Source organism: Homalodisca vitripennis, unplaced genomic scaffold, assembly GCF_021130785.1.
Source record: "Homalodisca vitripennis isolate AUS2020 unplaced genomic scaffold, UT_GWSS_2.1 ScUCBcl_540;HRSCAF=2788, whole genome shotgun sequence".
In the NCBI taxonomy this organism is placed as follows: Eukaryota; Metazoa; Arthropoda; class Insecta; order Hemiptera; family Cicadellidae; genus Homalodisca; species Homalodisca vitripennis.
In genome coordinates this window covers 46,333-63,930 of record NW_025776691.1, presented here as the reverse complement: position 1 = coordinate 63,930, position 17,598 = coordinate 46,333, and the positions used below count along the sequence as shown (strand labels likewise).

Genomic DNA, 17,598 nt, shown 5'->3' with positions numbered 1-17,598 from the left:
TTTTGACTGTTCAGCTCTACATATTAAGTTTAACGATACAGTATGTTATCAAACATATGTGTTGCTGTATGTTATAATATAAACTTAATATTGATGCCACACTTTGCATTTAAGCGAACAATTTACGAGCTTTAGGTTTTAGAACCAGATTTTTTAGGTTTTCATATTATAACTTATTAAACATAGTCATAGTCAATAAGAAATAAATGCTTCATTAGTTTTGCTATTTGTATGATTACTAAAAAAGATAACTAACCAAACTAATACTTCTTTACTGAAATCATTTCTTCATAATGAGCAGCAATTCATAATTTAGGTTAAAATGGCTGAATGCAGCTTCCAAAATAATAAAACGTTGTTGCATAAACCTGTAAAAACATTAGTGATGAATAAGTATACTAGCATTCTAGAATTATGTATGCGGACGGGAGTTTCAATAATTTGTGTTTTTAGCTTTGTTTTAATTCATTTTCTAGTATATGCAAAACACTTTTTTAAATACAAATTACTATTATATTCTCAATTTTTTTTAAAGAAATGTTTGAATTTCAATGTCAAACTCTAATAATTAACCATGTCAAAAGAATTGTACAACTACTAGGGCACTACATATCAGGGGATCATCTTTCTTAAAAATCGGGCTTACCTTCGCGGTTTTTAGGAGTGAAGGGAAAACTCCTTGTTCAAAAGAGAAATTTACTAATTGGGTTAATGGTTTCACAATATGCTTTGAACATGTTTTTATTAGCCACATTGACATTAAATTTAAATCATTTGTTTTTTTGGCTGGGAGCTGCTGAATTATTTTTTCAAGCTCTTCCTCAACGACAAGTGCCAGTGCCAGGGAGGCTACTGGACACTGTCTCCGTCTTGGGATTCCTTGTGGCGGTGATGGGCAACGGCCTTGCTCACAAGCAACAGATCCGAAGAATCTGTTAAGCCTATTCGCAACTTCAACCGCGTCCCCCAAGTCCCAAGTCTGTCACCATTTTTTTCATTTGATTTGATTGTTGCATGATTTGTTTTTTATTGTTGATGATGTTCCAAGCAGTTTTAGAAATATTTTTTGAAAATATAATTGATTTAGAAACATCATATGCCTTTGCCGCCTGGATCACTTTTCTGTAAATTAGTTTGTAATTTCGAAAAAACCGTTAGAATTCTTCATTGTGTGATGTTTTCTGAATTTCTGAGAAAACTTTAGTTTTTCTCTAGAAATTAAAATTCCTTTAGTAATCCATTTGTTGTTTACCGTTTTGGGACAAACTTTTATGGTTTTGAGAGGACAGTACATGTTAACATGAAAGTTTAGTGTATCACTAAACATTTTAAAATGCTGTTCTACCGAAAAAACGTGATTCTTGGAATTTCCAATCTTCTTTGGAAAGGGAAGTGTTGAGGAGAGCGATGTTTCCTGGCCTTAAGTCTCTTATTGTTTTAGTGATTTTGGGCTCCCTCTCGATTTTTTACTCCAGAGATACAGTAATACAAGAGATAATGGTGAATTTGTACTGAATTTGTAACATTTCATGGTAGTTTTATCTGCCATAAAGTGCATGTATGGGTTGTTAAAACTTAAAAAAAAATAAAACTTTCCATTGATAGCCAGAAATTGGATAATTGTTCTAAGCTATCACGTTGATTTTATTTAAGTAATAAATTCTGTTGAATTTCTGAACACCCTCTCATCTACTTGTATTTCTGTTCTACCCGGTCATTAACAGTTTTGTTTTATACATACTGTAGTTCAGTAGAAACATTAAACATTTTACAATCATCGGATCCATCACTGTTTATAACAACGAAGACGATGTTGGTTTAAATTTCGCTTTAAGATATTAAGAATTGCACGACCCCAATATCCAAATAAAACTGTTAATAGAAAATGTACAATAGTTGTTTTCCACGAGGAAATTAAACTGTGACATTTCTAAATACGAAAGAAAACAACCTTCACACCTGGAGGTTGTTTTAGATTAGTAGATTTATAGATTTATATAAATACAAGTTGAAATCAAATATTTCCTTTTACAATTTCACTATTCATATAAACTTAATTACATTGAAATTTTGTGTTTGTGACTTGTCGTAGAATCACCACATTAGGCCTATCGAAATCATGAGTTTTTTTAATCAAAAATATGTTTTGTGAGTAGGATTACGATAGTACAATTTGTAATGGGTTAGGTATGGTGTGTCATACTTGTAGCTATTTACTATAGATAAACTACGTTTGAATTGACATTTCCAATTCATGAGTAAAATAGAAAGTTATGGTCAAAATTTGTACTTTTCCTCTACCCTATGATGTCCCAATGGGAATTGGAGGGGTTCAGAAACTGCCCTCAACGTAGGTAATATATCTGGAGTAGCTGTGTACCGTACGCGTGTTACGTTTCGTATACATTAACACGTTTGAAGTTTTATTTGCTTTTTTTAATGGAATTCACAATGTGATTTCTTATTGGTGCCATAAAGTAAATTTTGACATTTCAAACACTACAATATGGAATGCAAAGATAGGGTGTTTATCGAACGTATCTAATGCTGCATATTTAAACTATAAACCTAAGGTTCTGGAAACCGTTATAATGACAGAATGATATAAACATACTACAGCTTAATCTGCGGCTGAGTTCTTATTAAATATGTTTCATTTTTTCTTCTGTTTTTATTTATTTTGAACTATACACAATATTTCATTCTTACGGCAAATATTTTTATGTATTTTTTCTTTTATTTTATTTAAGAAATGAATTAACTTATAATTTAAATACTAATATTATTTCCTTTAGTAGAAATAAACAACTACTAGGGCGCTTTCTACCCTTGTAACAGTTAACTAGCTCGGCCTACCACCTGGTGGACAAGAACTGAACTAGCAATACTGTTGAATGTCGATCTAGCCCCTTCAAACCCTCATCCATCCTTATATACAAAGCAATTAACAATATTTTGGATAATTTTAATTACAATATTCATAGTACTTGGTCATAGTCAATAATAATGTAATGCTCAAAACTATAATGCAACGTGAGCAAATGTCTATGAATAAAATAGTCCTAAAAATGTGACACAAATAAAATTTATTTATAACAAAGATGAGTTTTATTTCATTTAGAAGTCAGGCGGTATTTCATTAATCAATACTTTGTAAAGTGTTCCTTTCCCCACTATCTGAAACAGATACCGCGATAACAAAATACTGTTGACAGATACTTTGTATCCAACAATCGACATGATTACAACATAGTGATGTTTTTTCATACTCAATACATTAATAGTTTTGAAGTATGCATATCCGCATTGATACTGAATAATGAAAAACTGATTTAAAGCTGCAGTAATTCAGAGTGTTTTTTTATTTATCCATATAACATATTTTGTTAAAACCCTGTTTTTTTTTTTCAAAATGTTTAGGTTTATACATTTTAGATTAATTCAATACTTTTATGCAGTTTCATAATAAGTGTGCCTTAGAATATTTAAGAGTTAAAATTATCTAATACATTTTGTTATAACTCTTTAGTCATGTGAAATATAATTAGATTATTCATAATGTATTTTACTTCAAGACCTTCAAGATTTATTTTTATTCGTGTTATAAAACTCCAAAAATAAAGAAAAAGAAATTTAAATTACCAGTAAAGTAGAAATTTGTTTTATGACCTTAAAGTATACCTAGTATGCCTACTAAAATATATGTACATAAATATATCTTTACGATTATTTAAATATACGTATTATTTAAAACGTTACCAATACCACCAAACTGGTTTAACGCTACTACTTATGAGAATAGGGGTATTCGGTTAGTCAGTATCTAAACCAGCATTTTTTTATACTCAGTACTGCCAAGTAACGATGGACTGTTAAGTTACTGATTCACTTCTGTTAGCAAACAATCTATTTTACTGGTAAAATGGACTCAAATGCAGTTTTCAAACATTATTGAGTCCTGAAGGCCTTTGTAACCAATATCTTTCTTTAGTGAATTTCTTTGAACGAGGGTTTCTAAAATAACTAACGTTAAACCTCCTAGTCGGAATGTAGAAAATTAAGATTGAGTGTTATTTCTAACGTTATTATTTTTAAACTTTAATCAACAATTATATGTAATACTAAAAATTTTGATTATAATAGTATTTACTTGCCAAATACTGCCATGGTTTTGTAATTTGAATTATAATTTTTTTATTAAATTTTTACTTCCGGGGAAAACAAAAAAACAAACACTGGCACCTAATAAATTTCAGGGAAAACTAACTCCGGGTGGTGTTAAACTTGGTGGAAGGATAAGAACTTGTTTTGCATTCGCTTAGTGGGCCAACAGTTAAAATTATTGTAGCCTGAGTTGGAGTAGTATACATTATTGGAATTCGGCATGACAAAGTCTTGGTCGTAGAATTCTTGTTTTCGGGAACGTCATGTTCTGTGTTAATGCGGGGTGTTGTGTGGTAGTTTTGTAGGTTTTTGTAAGATTCGGTGGAGGTAGGGCAGAGGGCATATAAGTGCTAAGGAGGAGTCGTCTATGGCGGCGTGTGGGGGTGGGGGTGGAGGGTGGGGGCGGTAGGGGGGGGGGGAGGCGGGGCGGGGTGGGTATGTGCTTGGTTGGGTGTGTAGTGAGGTGCGGGGGGGGGGGGGGGAAGGGCGGCGGGTGTTGGGGGGGAGGGGGAGGGATGGGGGGGTGGGGTAACTGGGGCGGGGGTGGAGGGGTGGGGTGGGGGAGGCGGTAGGGGCGTGGGGGGTGGAGCCTGGGAGGTGGGGGGGGAGTGTGGGGGGTGGGGGGGGGCGGGGGGGCGGGGGGGGGGGGTAGGGGGTGGAGGGAGGGGTGGGGGAGGGGGTCGGGTTTGAGTGGGGGGTGGGTTGGGGGAGCTGGGGGGGAGGGGCGGGGGGGGGGGGGGGGGGAAGGGGAAGGGGCGTGCGGGGGGGGGGGGAGTGGGGGTGGGGGGGCGGGCGGGGTGGGTGGGAAGAGGGGGATGGGGGAAGTGCGGGGTGGGGCGAGATGGGGTGGGGGGGGATGTGGAGGGGGGTGTACGAGGTGGGGATGGGGGATGGGGGGGATGGGGAGGGGGGGGGGAGGGTGTAGGTCGGGGATGGGTGCTTTTGGTGTTGGTGTGCTTTGGTCGTGATGTGTTTGGCTTTTGTTGTTTGTTTTTGTCTTTATTCTTACTTTTGTGCCTTTTTGATTGTTTGGGGGTGGTTGGGCTTATTGGTTTTTCTTTTGGTGTTTTGTTAGGCTTGTTGTGTGGGTTTTTTGGTTGGCTCCTTTATTTGGCACTCTTTGGTTGGCTTTTTGTCTTCAGTATATTACTTTTATAATGTGTTTTGTGATTTCACTACTCTGTAATTATCATTTGTTTAATAAATTTAACATTTTCTTAGTTACGTAAAAAGATTTTCTAAGGGACCGCTGAGGTCTCAGTTGGAGATCTCATCTAGGTCTTTAGTAGTTGCAGGCTCGACTTGGCAGTCAGTTGGTTTACAGACACCCACTCCCGGCAGGTCTGCTTACAGTACTTCAGTAGTTGACTCCTAGTTGTAATCATGAGCTCCATGGGTCTGAAAAACACCATCATACCAGTGTTATATGAATTATAGATAAAATTGGTAATATTACTAGTTAGAGAATGATAAGTTGTAGCAAAGTGTATGACATTTAAAAAATTTAATCTTCAAGGGAATCAAGTCCCAATTTCATGTGTATATATATATATACATCATACATATATATGGCATCAACGCCATGAACACGAAACGGCTGATCCTTTCCCCTTTATATTACGGCAGTTAATATAATATAGACATTTAAACTCGAATATTGGTTTAATTTTATCTTATCACTGGACTATTTCAGCTTTTTTCTGTACTAAACTGTAATCTTATTTGCAGTTTTCTACAACTTTTATATGGGTTTCACAATATGCATTTTGACGTTTCCAGTATACACTAAGAAATTATAACGATACGTTAGTTTAATCGACATATCTGTTTGCTGTATAATTTAAATATAAACTAATAATGAGGCATAAGAGATATTTTATGCACAATACTATTTAAAGATATTTAGGTGTTAAACAAATGTTTTACGTTTTTAAATTATGACTTTTATTTTACATAGTCATTGAAACCAATAGTAAATGTTTCAAATTTCATTGCTTACGTTGTTCATAGTTTATAAGTTACCTTTACAGCCATTCACTTTATAATTTAGATATCATCTTTAAGTCATGAGCTGCCGGTTCAGTGATTTATGTTAATAATTAGTGACTGAATGGCCAGCTTCCAAATAAATTAATAATAAGATTTGTATAACCTGGTCCTATCCCGAAAGGAAATTGCGGCAGAATAACTATATAAATATACTCAATTTCAATCATGCAAGGGGAGATGTTTTTAAATACAATTTTATTTTCTTGCTACCCACAATTATTATAGCTGTAATCATATAAAATGTTATACATAATCAATTTTATTTCACTCAGATTAGTTTGAATTTTTAATTTAAAATATGATAACTACTTACTTTTAGTGAAAAGTTCAGCTACTAGGACGTCTAACGTCTCTGTAGTAAAAACTAACTCGGCATTCTATCTTGTGGACAAGAACTGAACTAGCAAATACCAGTTGACATCTAAAGACATTAGAAATTATTTGTATTCTTTGATAGTAAAACTGATTCGTTTTGAATCAATGTTATTATGTTATGCACACTTGTTTGATGGAATAACCGTTATTTATATTTTTTATATTACAAAATAGCATTATTTATTGGTATTTATTTATCAAGATTAAAGTAATATTTAATTTTAAATGTTATTACTTAAACTTGGTCAATTATCGTTTCTATATAAAATCTTTGGAATCGCTCAAAGCTTGTTAGCACTGTTCTCTCATAATAATAATTGAAATCGTCTTTATTAAGCGCGTTTCTCAGCCAAACAGTTTTTTTTTTTTTTTCAGGAAAAACTCAAGTTATAAGTATTAACTTACAGATTTACTATAAAACTACAAGAAATAAATGTTAGTACATAAAAATAAAGATAATTAAAGATTGGAAACTTCTTAAGGTACAGTATGTCATGTATTAAAATAAGCACTTATAACTTTAGTTTGAAAGTTGAGGATTTGCATTGACTTCAAGACACTCACAGGGAGATTGTTGTACAAGACAGGGCCAAATAAAATAAAACTACTCTATGTCATGAAATACTATTCCCGTATCAGACCAGGAAAGTGTAACTCCTGAATCATGACGGGTCCTCAGTTGAGCAAGTCTTCCCTGTGACTGTCACAGTACTGAGGTTCTTGAGGGATAGAAACCTTGTAAGTCTCATTGCATATGGTCTCCATCGGCAGTGTTGAGAGAATGCCTTTAGATAGAAAGTGATTGAAACAAAGATTTAAAATTAATACTCTTTCAGGTAGATTATCAGAAAGTTTAGGAAGGTTGTTTCTCAACAAATTTAAAAATAACGGCGGGTAATGCTAGGTTATTCGTATTTCTCTATGTGAAATATTTGAAACACTGATTCAAAAAGGCGTTTTGACAACCACGTCTCTACTTACGTGCATGTCTGTATTTGACAAAGTTGCATTTTTAAAGATCATGCATTATAAGGATATAAACAACATAAGCTAAATAAATGAGGATATAAGTACATAGATATAGAATTAAAATATATACTTCACACAATAGAGTAGTAAACACAAACATGTTATCATAAATACATGATGACCTCATTGAAAATATACACATCGGAAATATATTAATCGCAGTGTGAGTAGTATCCAATAAAATGTAATTTCGAACCAATATAATTCTACAATGTTTAATAGATACACCTACAGAATTTATAAATTGTTTACCAATGTAATTTCTTTAAATCATATAAATTCAATACACTGAGGATAATTTTGCACATGAAAGCAAGAAAGGACATGAAATCGAATGTTTCTGAAATTGAGTATTTTAGGAATTTATTTGAAATAGGTTATCAATTTTACATTTTGTTAAATTTGTTAATATTTTATTAACAATAATAATCCCTATTATACGTGCATATATTCACAATTCTGTTGATGTTTTATATAGCAATGTTGAAATCGTATCCATAATGCAATAAATATTGCTATATGTATACAGTGTATTAAACGTTTCATAATACTATACATTGTCATTGCTGTTTACAATACAATCTTTCAAAATGCTTGGAATTTCATTGTCACTTCCATTGAATATTTTGTGATCTATACAATTTTGCAGGATTTTTCTCCGTAAAGCGGTTTGTATCGGTTTTTGCGAGCATTAAAAGTAAAAAAAAAAAAACCACATATGCCTCCCCGTTTTTACTAACGAACAACATTTAATTTTGTTTATGTTAATGAAACCGCACATTTCAACACAATTATTGATTAGTATCGAGAAATAAGTTACACTGACTTAAGTTGTATAATTTTTACATCAATGTGACTGTGTTAAAGAATATTACAGCCAATACCAACAAGTAAACTGAGCATATTATTTATGTTTCTCCGCTACAAGTTACTCAAAAAATACTCAAGTAACGCTCTGATGACAACAAAGAAGTATTTCACTAATACTTATATCTGGATATTATTATTATAATATATATATATATATATTATATATCTTATATATATATATATATATATATTATATCTGGTCATATTATTTATGGATCTCTTTTCATTACAGTTTATAGATAACAGAAGAATTAGCTGTTATTATATACTATTAGCTTTTGTAGTTTTTAATATAAGAGTACTTCATATGTCACGTATTAACATCGAAGTAGGAGCAATGTTTAGACATTTCGTGAAATTAATCTGCAAGGAAATAACTCCAAATTGATCTTTATATATATATATATACTCCATAAATAGAGGCTGATCTATTTTTATATTACTGCATTTAATCTAAAATAACATAGGCCTACTAACACAAATGTTGGTGTAATTTTACCCTTATCACTGGACTATTCAGCTTTCTTCTACACCTAAACACATTTGCAGTTTTCCATTAGATATTTAATGAATTCTAAATATGCTATCTTACACGTAAATTTAGATATTTTCAGCACTATAATATGAACTTCAACGATACGGTATTTTATCCAACGTATCTGATGCTGCATATTTAAACAATAAACGTAATAAAGAGGCAATAAAAGGTATCTTAAGCGCCAAACAATTTAAGTGATTTAGGGTGTCATAGTAAACAATAACCAATTGTTTTAGTTGTATAGCCAGTAATAAGACTGGTTGTAAAAAATGTCCTTCCACTCAGACACTATTTGATTACACTAAATTTATAAATCTTGAGCTGCAATTCAGCATTATGGTGAAAATAATTCTCCACATCTTCCAAACAATATGGCCTGAAAATAAAATTTAAGGGTGACACCTATATACAAGTCCAAGTCCAATTCGCTGTGATTGTGGGGCGGGTGGATCCCTACACTTGTGTCTGTGTTCCTGCCGTTAGGCTTTTACACAGTGAACCTATATACATTTAAGCACCAAGAAGTATTAAAGATAATAGATTTAAATCTGCGAGCAAGAGTTTTTTTAAAGGATTAATTCTCTAGCTTTGTATTTATGTATTTTAAACTATACTCGTACACAATGTGTAGCTTTTATGATAAAAATTTGTATGTAACAACGTTTTATTTCATTTATAAAATTTTTGGACTTTTAATTTAAATACTGATAATTATTATTCACTTTAGTGGAAATGTACAGCTACAAGGGCGCCCCTATCGACGTTAGCCAAAACTAACTCGAACTTTAACCTGGTGGGCAAGACCTAAACTAAAATTTCTGACGACATCTAGTGTAGCAATTAGGATTGGTACTCTTAAATATTAGAACTGAATACTAGAATTAAAGTTTAGGTTTATGCCCTGTTGTTTGATGAAAACTAATATAATTTTTTCTGTTGTAATCAATGACTCATATCACCAGGAGTAATTATGAAGCTATTAAAAGGAGAGATTCTACAGTACATTTTTATTACTGAACTTGTTCAATGAAAGTTCTTATAGCGAAAATTAGGAATCACACAATTTATTGAATCGTATAATCGGTATTAATTATCAAGATAAAGGAGGGATTTAAAGTTAATTGTTAATAATTATCTTGGTCAATGATTGTTTCTGTAGTAAAAACTTTGAATCGCACAAAACATATAGCACTGTTCTCATATATTAATAGCTTTTCTCAGTTACACTGTTATTTCCCAGAAAAACTCACGTCTTGTGAAATAACCTACATATCTACAATAAAACTGCGATAACTAAATTAACATTATATGAACATCATGATACATAGGTAGGTTGTTGTACAATACGGGACAATAATAAGAAACAACTTCTACTTCACAAGTCCCGTGTCAGCCAGGGAAAGTGTAACTCCCATGTCACTCTACTATACAAAGTTAGACAGCAAGGTTTCGCTTAAAATGTATAGAAAATTTCAAGTCGAGAGCTTATATCATTACTCAAATAATGAGACAATGACAAACAATACGACAGAGAAGAAAAATGCACCATCATCGACCTGTGTCTTATCTATATATAATAAAGTACCGGGGTAACGAAGGATCTGATACTGTAACAAAAGCCTCACCAACCAATCCACCATCATGTATTAAAGTTTGTACGATTGTAATCAGCCTGTCTACGAATTTATTATTCTACGATTTTTTTGTTGCCAATATGGTTAGCCATACGATTATTGTAATCACGAACGAACGTTCAGCCAAATTGTACGACATGCACCATTATTGAATGCAATGTTCATCGTATGGATATTAAACCACGTTTAAATTGGCATTTAACGTTTATGAGTAAAAAATATAGTTTTGCTCGAAATTTGGACTTTTCTTCCACTCTATGATGCCCCAATGAAAAGCTGCGGGGTTCAGAAACTGACCTCAATGTACGGAACATATCTGGAGTTGTTGTGTACCGTATTTTTGTTGCTTTTTTGTACACATAAACACATTTTCAGTTTTCAATTATATATTTTGGAATTATAAATTTGCTTTCTTATACGTACATTTTAGCTCTAAAATATTAAATTGAACGATACAGTTTGTTATACTAAAGTAACACCGCTTAACTGAAATCCTTTCTTCGTAATGAGCTGCAATTCTACATTTAGGTAAAAATTATCTAATAATGTGTGCATACTTCAGTTATGAACACAAAATTTACACAGATTGTACTTTTCACTGTATTATTTGTACTATATACTAAATAAACTTTTTTTAATTAAAGATTAATATTTTATACTTAATTTATTTTTAAGAAAGTGTTTAAATTTAAAATTCAAATACTAATAATTTTTAATTCCAAAAGAAATATACAACTACTAAGGCGTCACCTAGCGGTTAAAGTGGAAACTAACTCGGCCTTCTACCTGGTGGACAAGAACCGAACTGTCAGTCCAGCCGATATATTATAAAATAATGGAATGATACACAACTTGTTTTATAAACCTTAGTTTTTGATTATATTTTTTTATTAATTACACATATGAACATGATGTGTAAATATTCAAGATAGACAAGAAGGGCTAAGAATTCAATGTAATCAGCAATTATACTTGGACAATGATTGTTCCTACAGCCTACTAAACATTTGGAATGACTACAAATTATTTAGTTGATCAGTCCGGCGGAAACGCGACTTGTTATTCTTACATTCACTAAAAAAATGTTTGATTTTTATTGTTTAAGTATTAATTTACATATTATAATTAAATCAAATTAAAAATGTCAGACACGGTCCAAATCTTTTAGAAAAAAATTATGGTTGCCTGTAAAGTCGGTTTTACGGGCGAAGATTTTACGTGACAACGTCTTTTTTCTCGGTAGAATATTTATTGATATGAATATTATTAAATTGCACAATAGGAACAAGGAATTGAATGAAAATAAGAATTGCACAAATTTTAACTATAGAAATATATTTTGTTTACTAAAACATTGTACATAATTTGAAATTAATTAAAATTTTTTATTGTAAATGGTAAAGTTGAATAAAACATTTACTAAAATTGGAATTTGAAATTCTTGCTAAACACAGTTAAATTCTAACTTCGCGCGTGGTGATTGGTCGGTTTAGTTCGTTTGTTTGGTCGCACTGTTATGACAGGTTTAGAGGTTATAATTTGTTATTTTAAATGTTTGACTAGCAATACGCGCTGTTTCTTCTCAATCGACTGAATTACGATTGATTGCAGAGTGATTTAAAAACTAATAATTTACTTAACACTATCAACATTTGTCAATAGTATGACATAACCTATAAACTCAGTTTCTCAACTTTTGTGTCAATCTAACAATTAATCAATCAATCATAGTTTACGATAATGAAATATCAGTGTACAATTATTTACCTTTATTGTTGTAGTTGTTGTAAATGACGAATCTAAGCACTCCACATTTTCACGAATAAACATAGTTATCTGCTTTATCCCGTGCGGCGGACCCACAGTTATCTGCTTTATCCCGTGCGGATCCCATGCGGCGGACCCACTGGACGGGCATCGTAACGTTACCGGGCGTTACACTTTTTCATGAGTGACTCCGAGCCGCAACCTAATTTAAGACGTTGTCACGTCAAAAGTGTGATCAACGTGGTTGATATAATTCATACTCCATTCACATTCCGCTTTGAGCTCGAAACAAGCGAAGCTGTTCAATCTGAAGCTTTCGTAGGTTCGACTTCTCAAATCTGAAGTCTACAAATACTTCAAGATAATGCGTGGTGTGAACATGATGATTTAACCATTATGTAATACAGGGTACTTCTGTTAAACCATTAACTAGCGGATGAATTTGTTTGTGAGTTATAATCCTTATTTTCAGCGAATTAAACCTTTTAAAGACAATTTAACCAGTGTACGGAATGAGTTTTGTATTAACGATTATCCGCGTTAATTAGTTAACTCTAACTACTAACAATTAAATCTCCAAATTGTAATTTTAGAAACTCTTTTTAATGATGTTTTAATGATTTTTATCTGTAAAATATACAGAATGATCTAACACAGATAAGAATGACTACTGTAGAGCTAGGAGGCGAGGTGGTAATCAGTACTTTGTAACGTTCACTTTACTCCAGTATCTGTATAATAAAGAGATTAATCCTACACAGATAAGAATGACTACTCTATAGGTAGGAGGCGAAGTGGTAATCAGTACTTTGCAACGTTCACTTTACTCCAGTATCTGTATAATAAAGAGATTAATCCTACACAGATAAGAATGACTACTCTATAGGTAGGAGGCGAGGCGGTAATCAGTACTTTGTAACGTTTACTTTACTCCAGTATCTGTATAATAAAGAGATTAATCCTACACAGATAAGAATGACTACTCTATAGGTAGGAGGCGAGGCGGTAAATCAGTACTTTGTAACGTTTACTTTACTCCAGTATCTGTATAATAAAGAGATTAATCCTACACAGATAAGAATGACTACTCTATAGGTAGGAGGCGAGGCGGTAATCAGTACTTTGTAACGTTTACTTTACTCCAGTATCTGTATAATAAAGAGATTAATCCTACACAGATAAGAATGACTACTCTATAGGTAGGAGGTGAGGCGGTAATCAGTACTTTGGTAACGTTCACTTTACTCCAGTATCTGTATAATAAAGAGATTAATCCTACACAGATAAGATAAGAATGACTACTCTATAGGTAGGAGGCGAGGCGGTAATCAGTACTTTGTAACGTTTACTTTACTCCAGTATCTGTATAATAAAGAGATTAATCCTACACAGATAAGAATGACTACTCTATAGGTAGGAGGCGAGGCGGTAATCAGTACTTTGTAACGTTTACTTTACTCCAGTATCTGTATTATAAAGAGATTAATCCTACAAAGATAAAAATGACTACTGAAGATCTAGGAGATGAGGCGGTCGTCAATACTTTGTAACGTTTACTTTACTCCAGTTTTTGTAGCGGATAATTCTATACAAGCATATTTATGACAGATACATTGTTTCCAGTACTATATGTGGTTACAAGATACTGGACAGACAATATCTCGAATTGATTACTTTACTAGCCCTGAATTATTCATATCCTCACTGATACTGAAATAATAATTCATAACTGCTGTAATACTGTGTGTTTTATATACAGGGTGACGCATTTTTCAGTTTCCCCAAAATTTTATTAGGATATTTTGTTTCGATAGGTTGGTTACAATGTTAAGTTGACAGCAATACGGATTAAGTTCTATGTTGTCTGTTCCAGTGGCTAGTGTAAAGTGACGCTCTTTGCAAATGTTATTTCTTCGGTGTGTGTTTTAAAAATGTTTACAACCCAACAAGGAGTTTACATCCTTCAGTTGTTGTGGAAGCATAATAAAAATACTCCTATAATATCTGAAGATTTTAGTGGTAAATTCAAATTTCCAAATTCCAAATCTAGGTGTCGCGATACCCACTCGACAGTATATGCGGAAGTTAAATAAGACATTTAAAAACACAGAAAGCGTTTTAATTCCCCGAAGTGTAATCGTCCACGATTAATTGCAACGAAGAAAACCTTCTCAAGCTTTTGTAGTCAGTCCCGGTAAATCGACTCGTAAGGCATCTGCTGAACTATAAATATGAAGAAGAAGCGTGCAAAAAATGTTATACCCATTAAAATTTAAGCCGTACCGTCCATCTTTACTCCAAGCACTTCTCGAGGATGATTCCGATAGGCGATTGAAATTATGTGAGACAGTAATTATCCGCTCAGAGGCTGACCCAAATTCAATGCGATCAATTTTGTAGTGTGATGAGGTATGTTTCAAACTAAATGGACGCGTTAATCGGCAAAACTGCGTGTACTGGTTGGGTGTAAAATCCTGATAACGTAGTCTAAGCTGAACTCAATGTGCCTGGTGTTATGGTATAGGGAGGTATTTCGAGTACGGTACTCTTCTGGTTGGTCCTTATTTTCACCAATGAAATGTTAACTCAGAAAGTTACTTACGGTTTCTGCAAGAAGTAGTAGTAGTTCCCAAGCTCAGAAACAATCTTGCTTTTAATATTCATTCGCTCATCTGGCAGCAAGATTGTGCCCCAGCACATTTCGGTATCCAAGTATCGGTAGATTTTTTAAATAACACAAATGGATAGATTAGTCGCCATGGTACAATTGATTGTCCTGCGCGCTCGCCAGACCTGACCCATGTGATTTTTCACTGTAGGATTACTTATTATAAAGGAGACTGTGTAGCTTCAAAACACAATATCTTGACAACTCTGAAAATTTTGCATTTTAAGCACTACAATATGATATTCAACGATACGGTATTTTATCGAACGTATCTGTTGCTACATGTTTAAACCATAAACCTAATATTGTGGCCATCCGTTGTATTTTAAGCAACAAACGATTTAGGATACGAGGATTTTAGGGTGTTAAAATCGAAGGTTTTAAAATTATAGACTTCAGATTTGAGAAGTCGAACCTACGAAAGCTCCAGAGTGAACAGCTTCGCTTGTTTCGACCTCAAATCGGAATGTGAATGGAGTATGAATTACATCAACCACGTTGATCACACTTTCTTCTAAAAGATTTTGACCGTGTCTAACATATTTAATTCGATTTAATTATAAAGTTTTTAAATTATAGCCTACATTGTCATAGTGAACAATGAAAAAATAGTTATTATTATGATTATTTATAACAAAATAAGTTTAATGGCCTATTAACCACTTTATGATTAAATAAATTCTTTCAATGACAATCCAATGAGCTGCATTTCAGCATTAAGGTAAAAATGACTGATTGCAGCTTAAAAATAAAATATTATTATAAACCTTACGCCTCCCTTTTTCCTTACACCAAACCGAAATGAATAAATATATAAACATACTATAATTTAATCCGCAAACGAATCTTATTAAATTTAATACATTTTCTTGTTCTGCCTTTGTTTATTTATATTTATACATAATATGTAATTCTCACGATAAACATTTTTATGGATTCTCATCTTATTTCTTTTAAGAATTGTTTAATATTTATAATTTAAGTACTAATAATTTTACACTTAAACCACTACAAAAGGCGGTACCTACCAATGTAAGAACTAACTAACTTGGCTTTCCGTCTGGTGGACAAGAACTGAACTAGCAATACTGTTTATTGTTGATCTATCCCTTTAGACCCATCTTCCATCATTTTATTATATATTACAATATTATTATATATTATATACAATAATATTCACGGTATTTGGCCATAGTCGATAATAATGTAATGTTAAAAATTATAATGCAAGGTGAGCAAATATCAATGAATATAATTAACCTGAATATGTGACAGTTATACAAAAATCAAAAAATTATTTATAAATAAGAAGAGCTGGAATTCATTTAGAAATGACGCGGTATTTAATTATGGATACGTTGTAAAGTTTGGCATTCTCCGTAAAACTTTTGTTTCACAGATACCGCGATGCAAAAATACTGATGACAGATACTTAGTATCCAGTACTCTACATAGTTATAAAATACTGATGTTGTCTCATAATTATTACATTTATAGCTCTGAAATCTCATATCATCATTGATAGTGTATATTGAAATACCGATTTATGGTTGCAGTAATTCATTATTTTCTAAAATATCAATACAACTTAACCTGTTAAGTCTCTTTGTGTATAAAATGATTTTGTTTTTACATGTTAATTCAATTCAATAGTCTTGTGTATTTACAATAATTAGGTGCGTCTTAGTATATTTATGAGTTAAATTTATTTGATACATTTTGTTAAAACTCTTCAGTTGTATAAAATATAATTAGATGTTTTATAATTTATTTTACTTCAAGACCTTATTTTAGTTTATTTGTGATATAAAACCGATTTAACGTATCAACAATAAAGAAAAATAAATTAAATTACCTGTTTAGTAGAATTTTATTATTATGACCTTAAAGTATACCTCCTAAAAGGTATTTATAGAATCAGCAATATGAATTGCAATATTAAATACATCTAAAACAACATAACATTTACGACCATGTTATTTTATTTTGTTAATACAGGGTTTCAATAAATGTATTTGTATTTGTAAATAAATTTACTTAAAACAGTCATTCCTTACGGTTTACTAGAAAAATACGCATTATTTTAAACGTTACGAATACGGCAAAACTGGTTTAAGGCTTCTACAATGGTTAGTTATCTTACTCTTAAAAAAATGATTTTTTTTCAAATATAATTTTTGTGAAAAAATTAATAGGTATAAATAAACGCAATGATGTATTGACTTAAGTAGAAAAAACGTCGACTTCCAGAGCATGAATTTCACTAAAAGGTACACTACTTCATTGTGAAATATAAGTTTTAATTTGATCCGTATAATCTGCAACTTGTAGTCAGGTACTATCATCCCGGTTTTCGTGTTACATTTATTAAACAAGTATACTAGCCTTTGCCGAGCGGCATACGTATATATTCGCCAGCCGCCAGCTGCGTTACAGCTGGCTGCCGCGCTATCCCCACACGTTACATTCAACGTCACCTACTACGTTGTAGCACTTGTCAATGT

At 32.6% G+C, this 17,598-nt stretch overlaps 1 protein-coding gene across 1 annotated transcript in view; it reads right to left on the bottom strand.

Annotated features, from left to right (window-relative positions):
* Positions 1-4,437: 4,437 nt before the first annotated feature.
* Positions 4,438-17,598, bottom strand: part of LOC124370841 (extensin-2-like) — a 50,486-nt gene continuing 37,325 nt past the window's right edge. The window contains exons 5-6 of the mRNA XM_046829142.1: positions 6,428-6,488; positions 4,438-5,141 (exon numbers count right to left, since the gene is read on the bottom strand). Of these exons, the coding sequence (XP_046685098.1) occupies positions 4,438-5,141; positions 6,428-6,488 (765 nt within the window). The remainder of the gene's footprint in view (positions 5,142-6,427; positions 6,489-17,598) is intronic.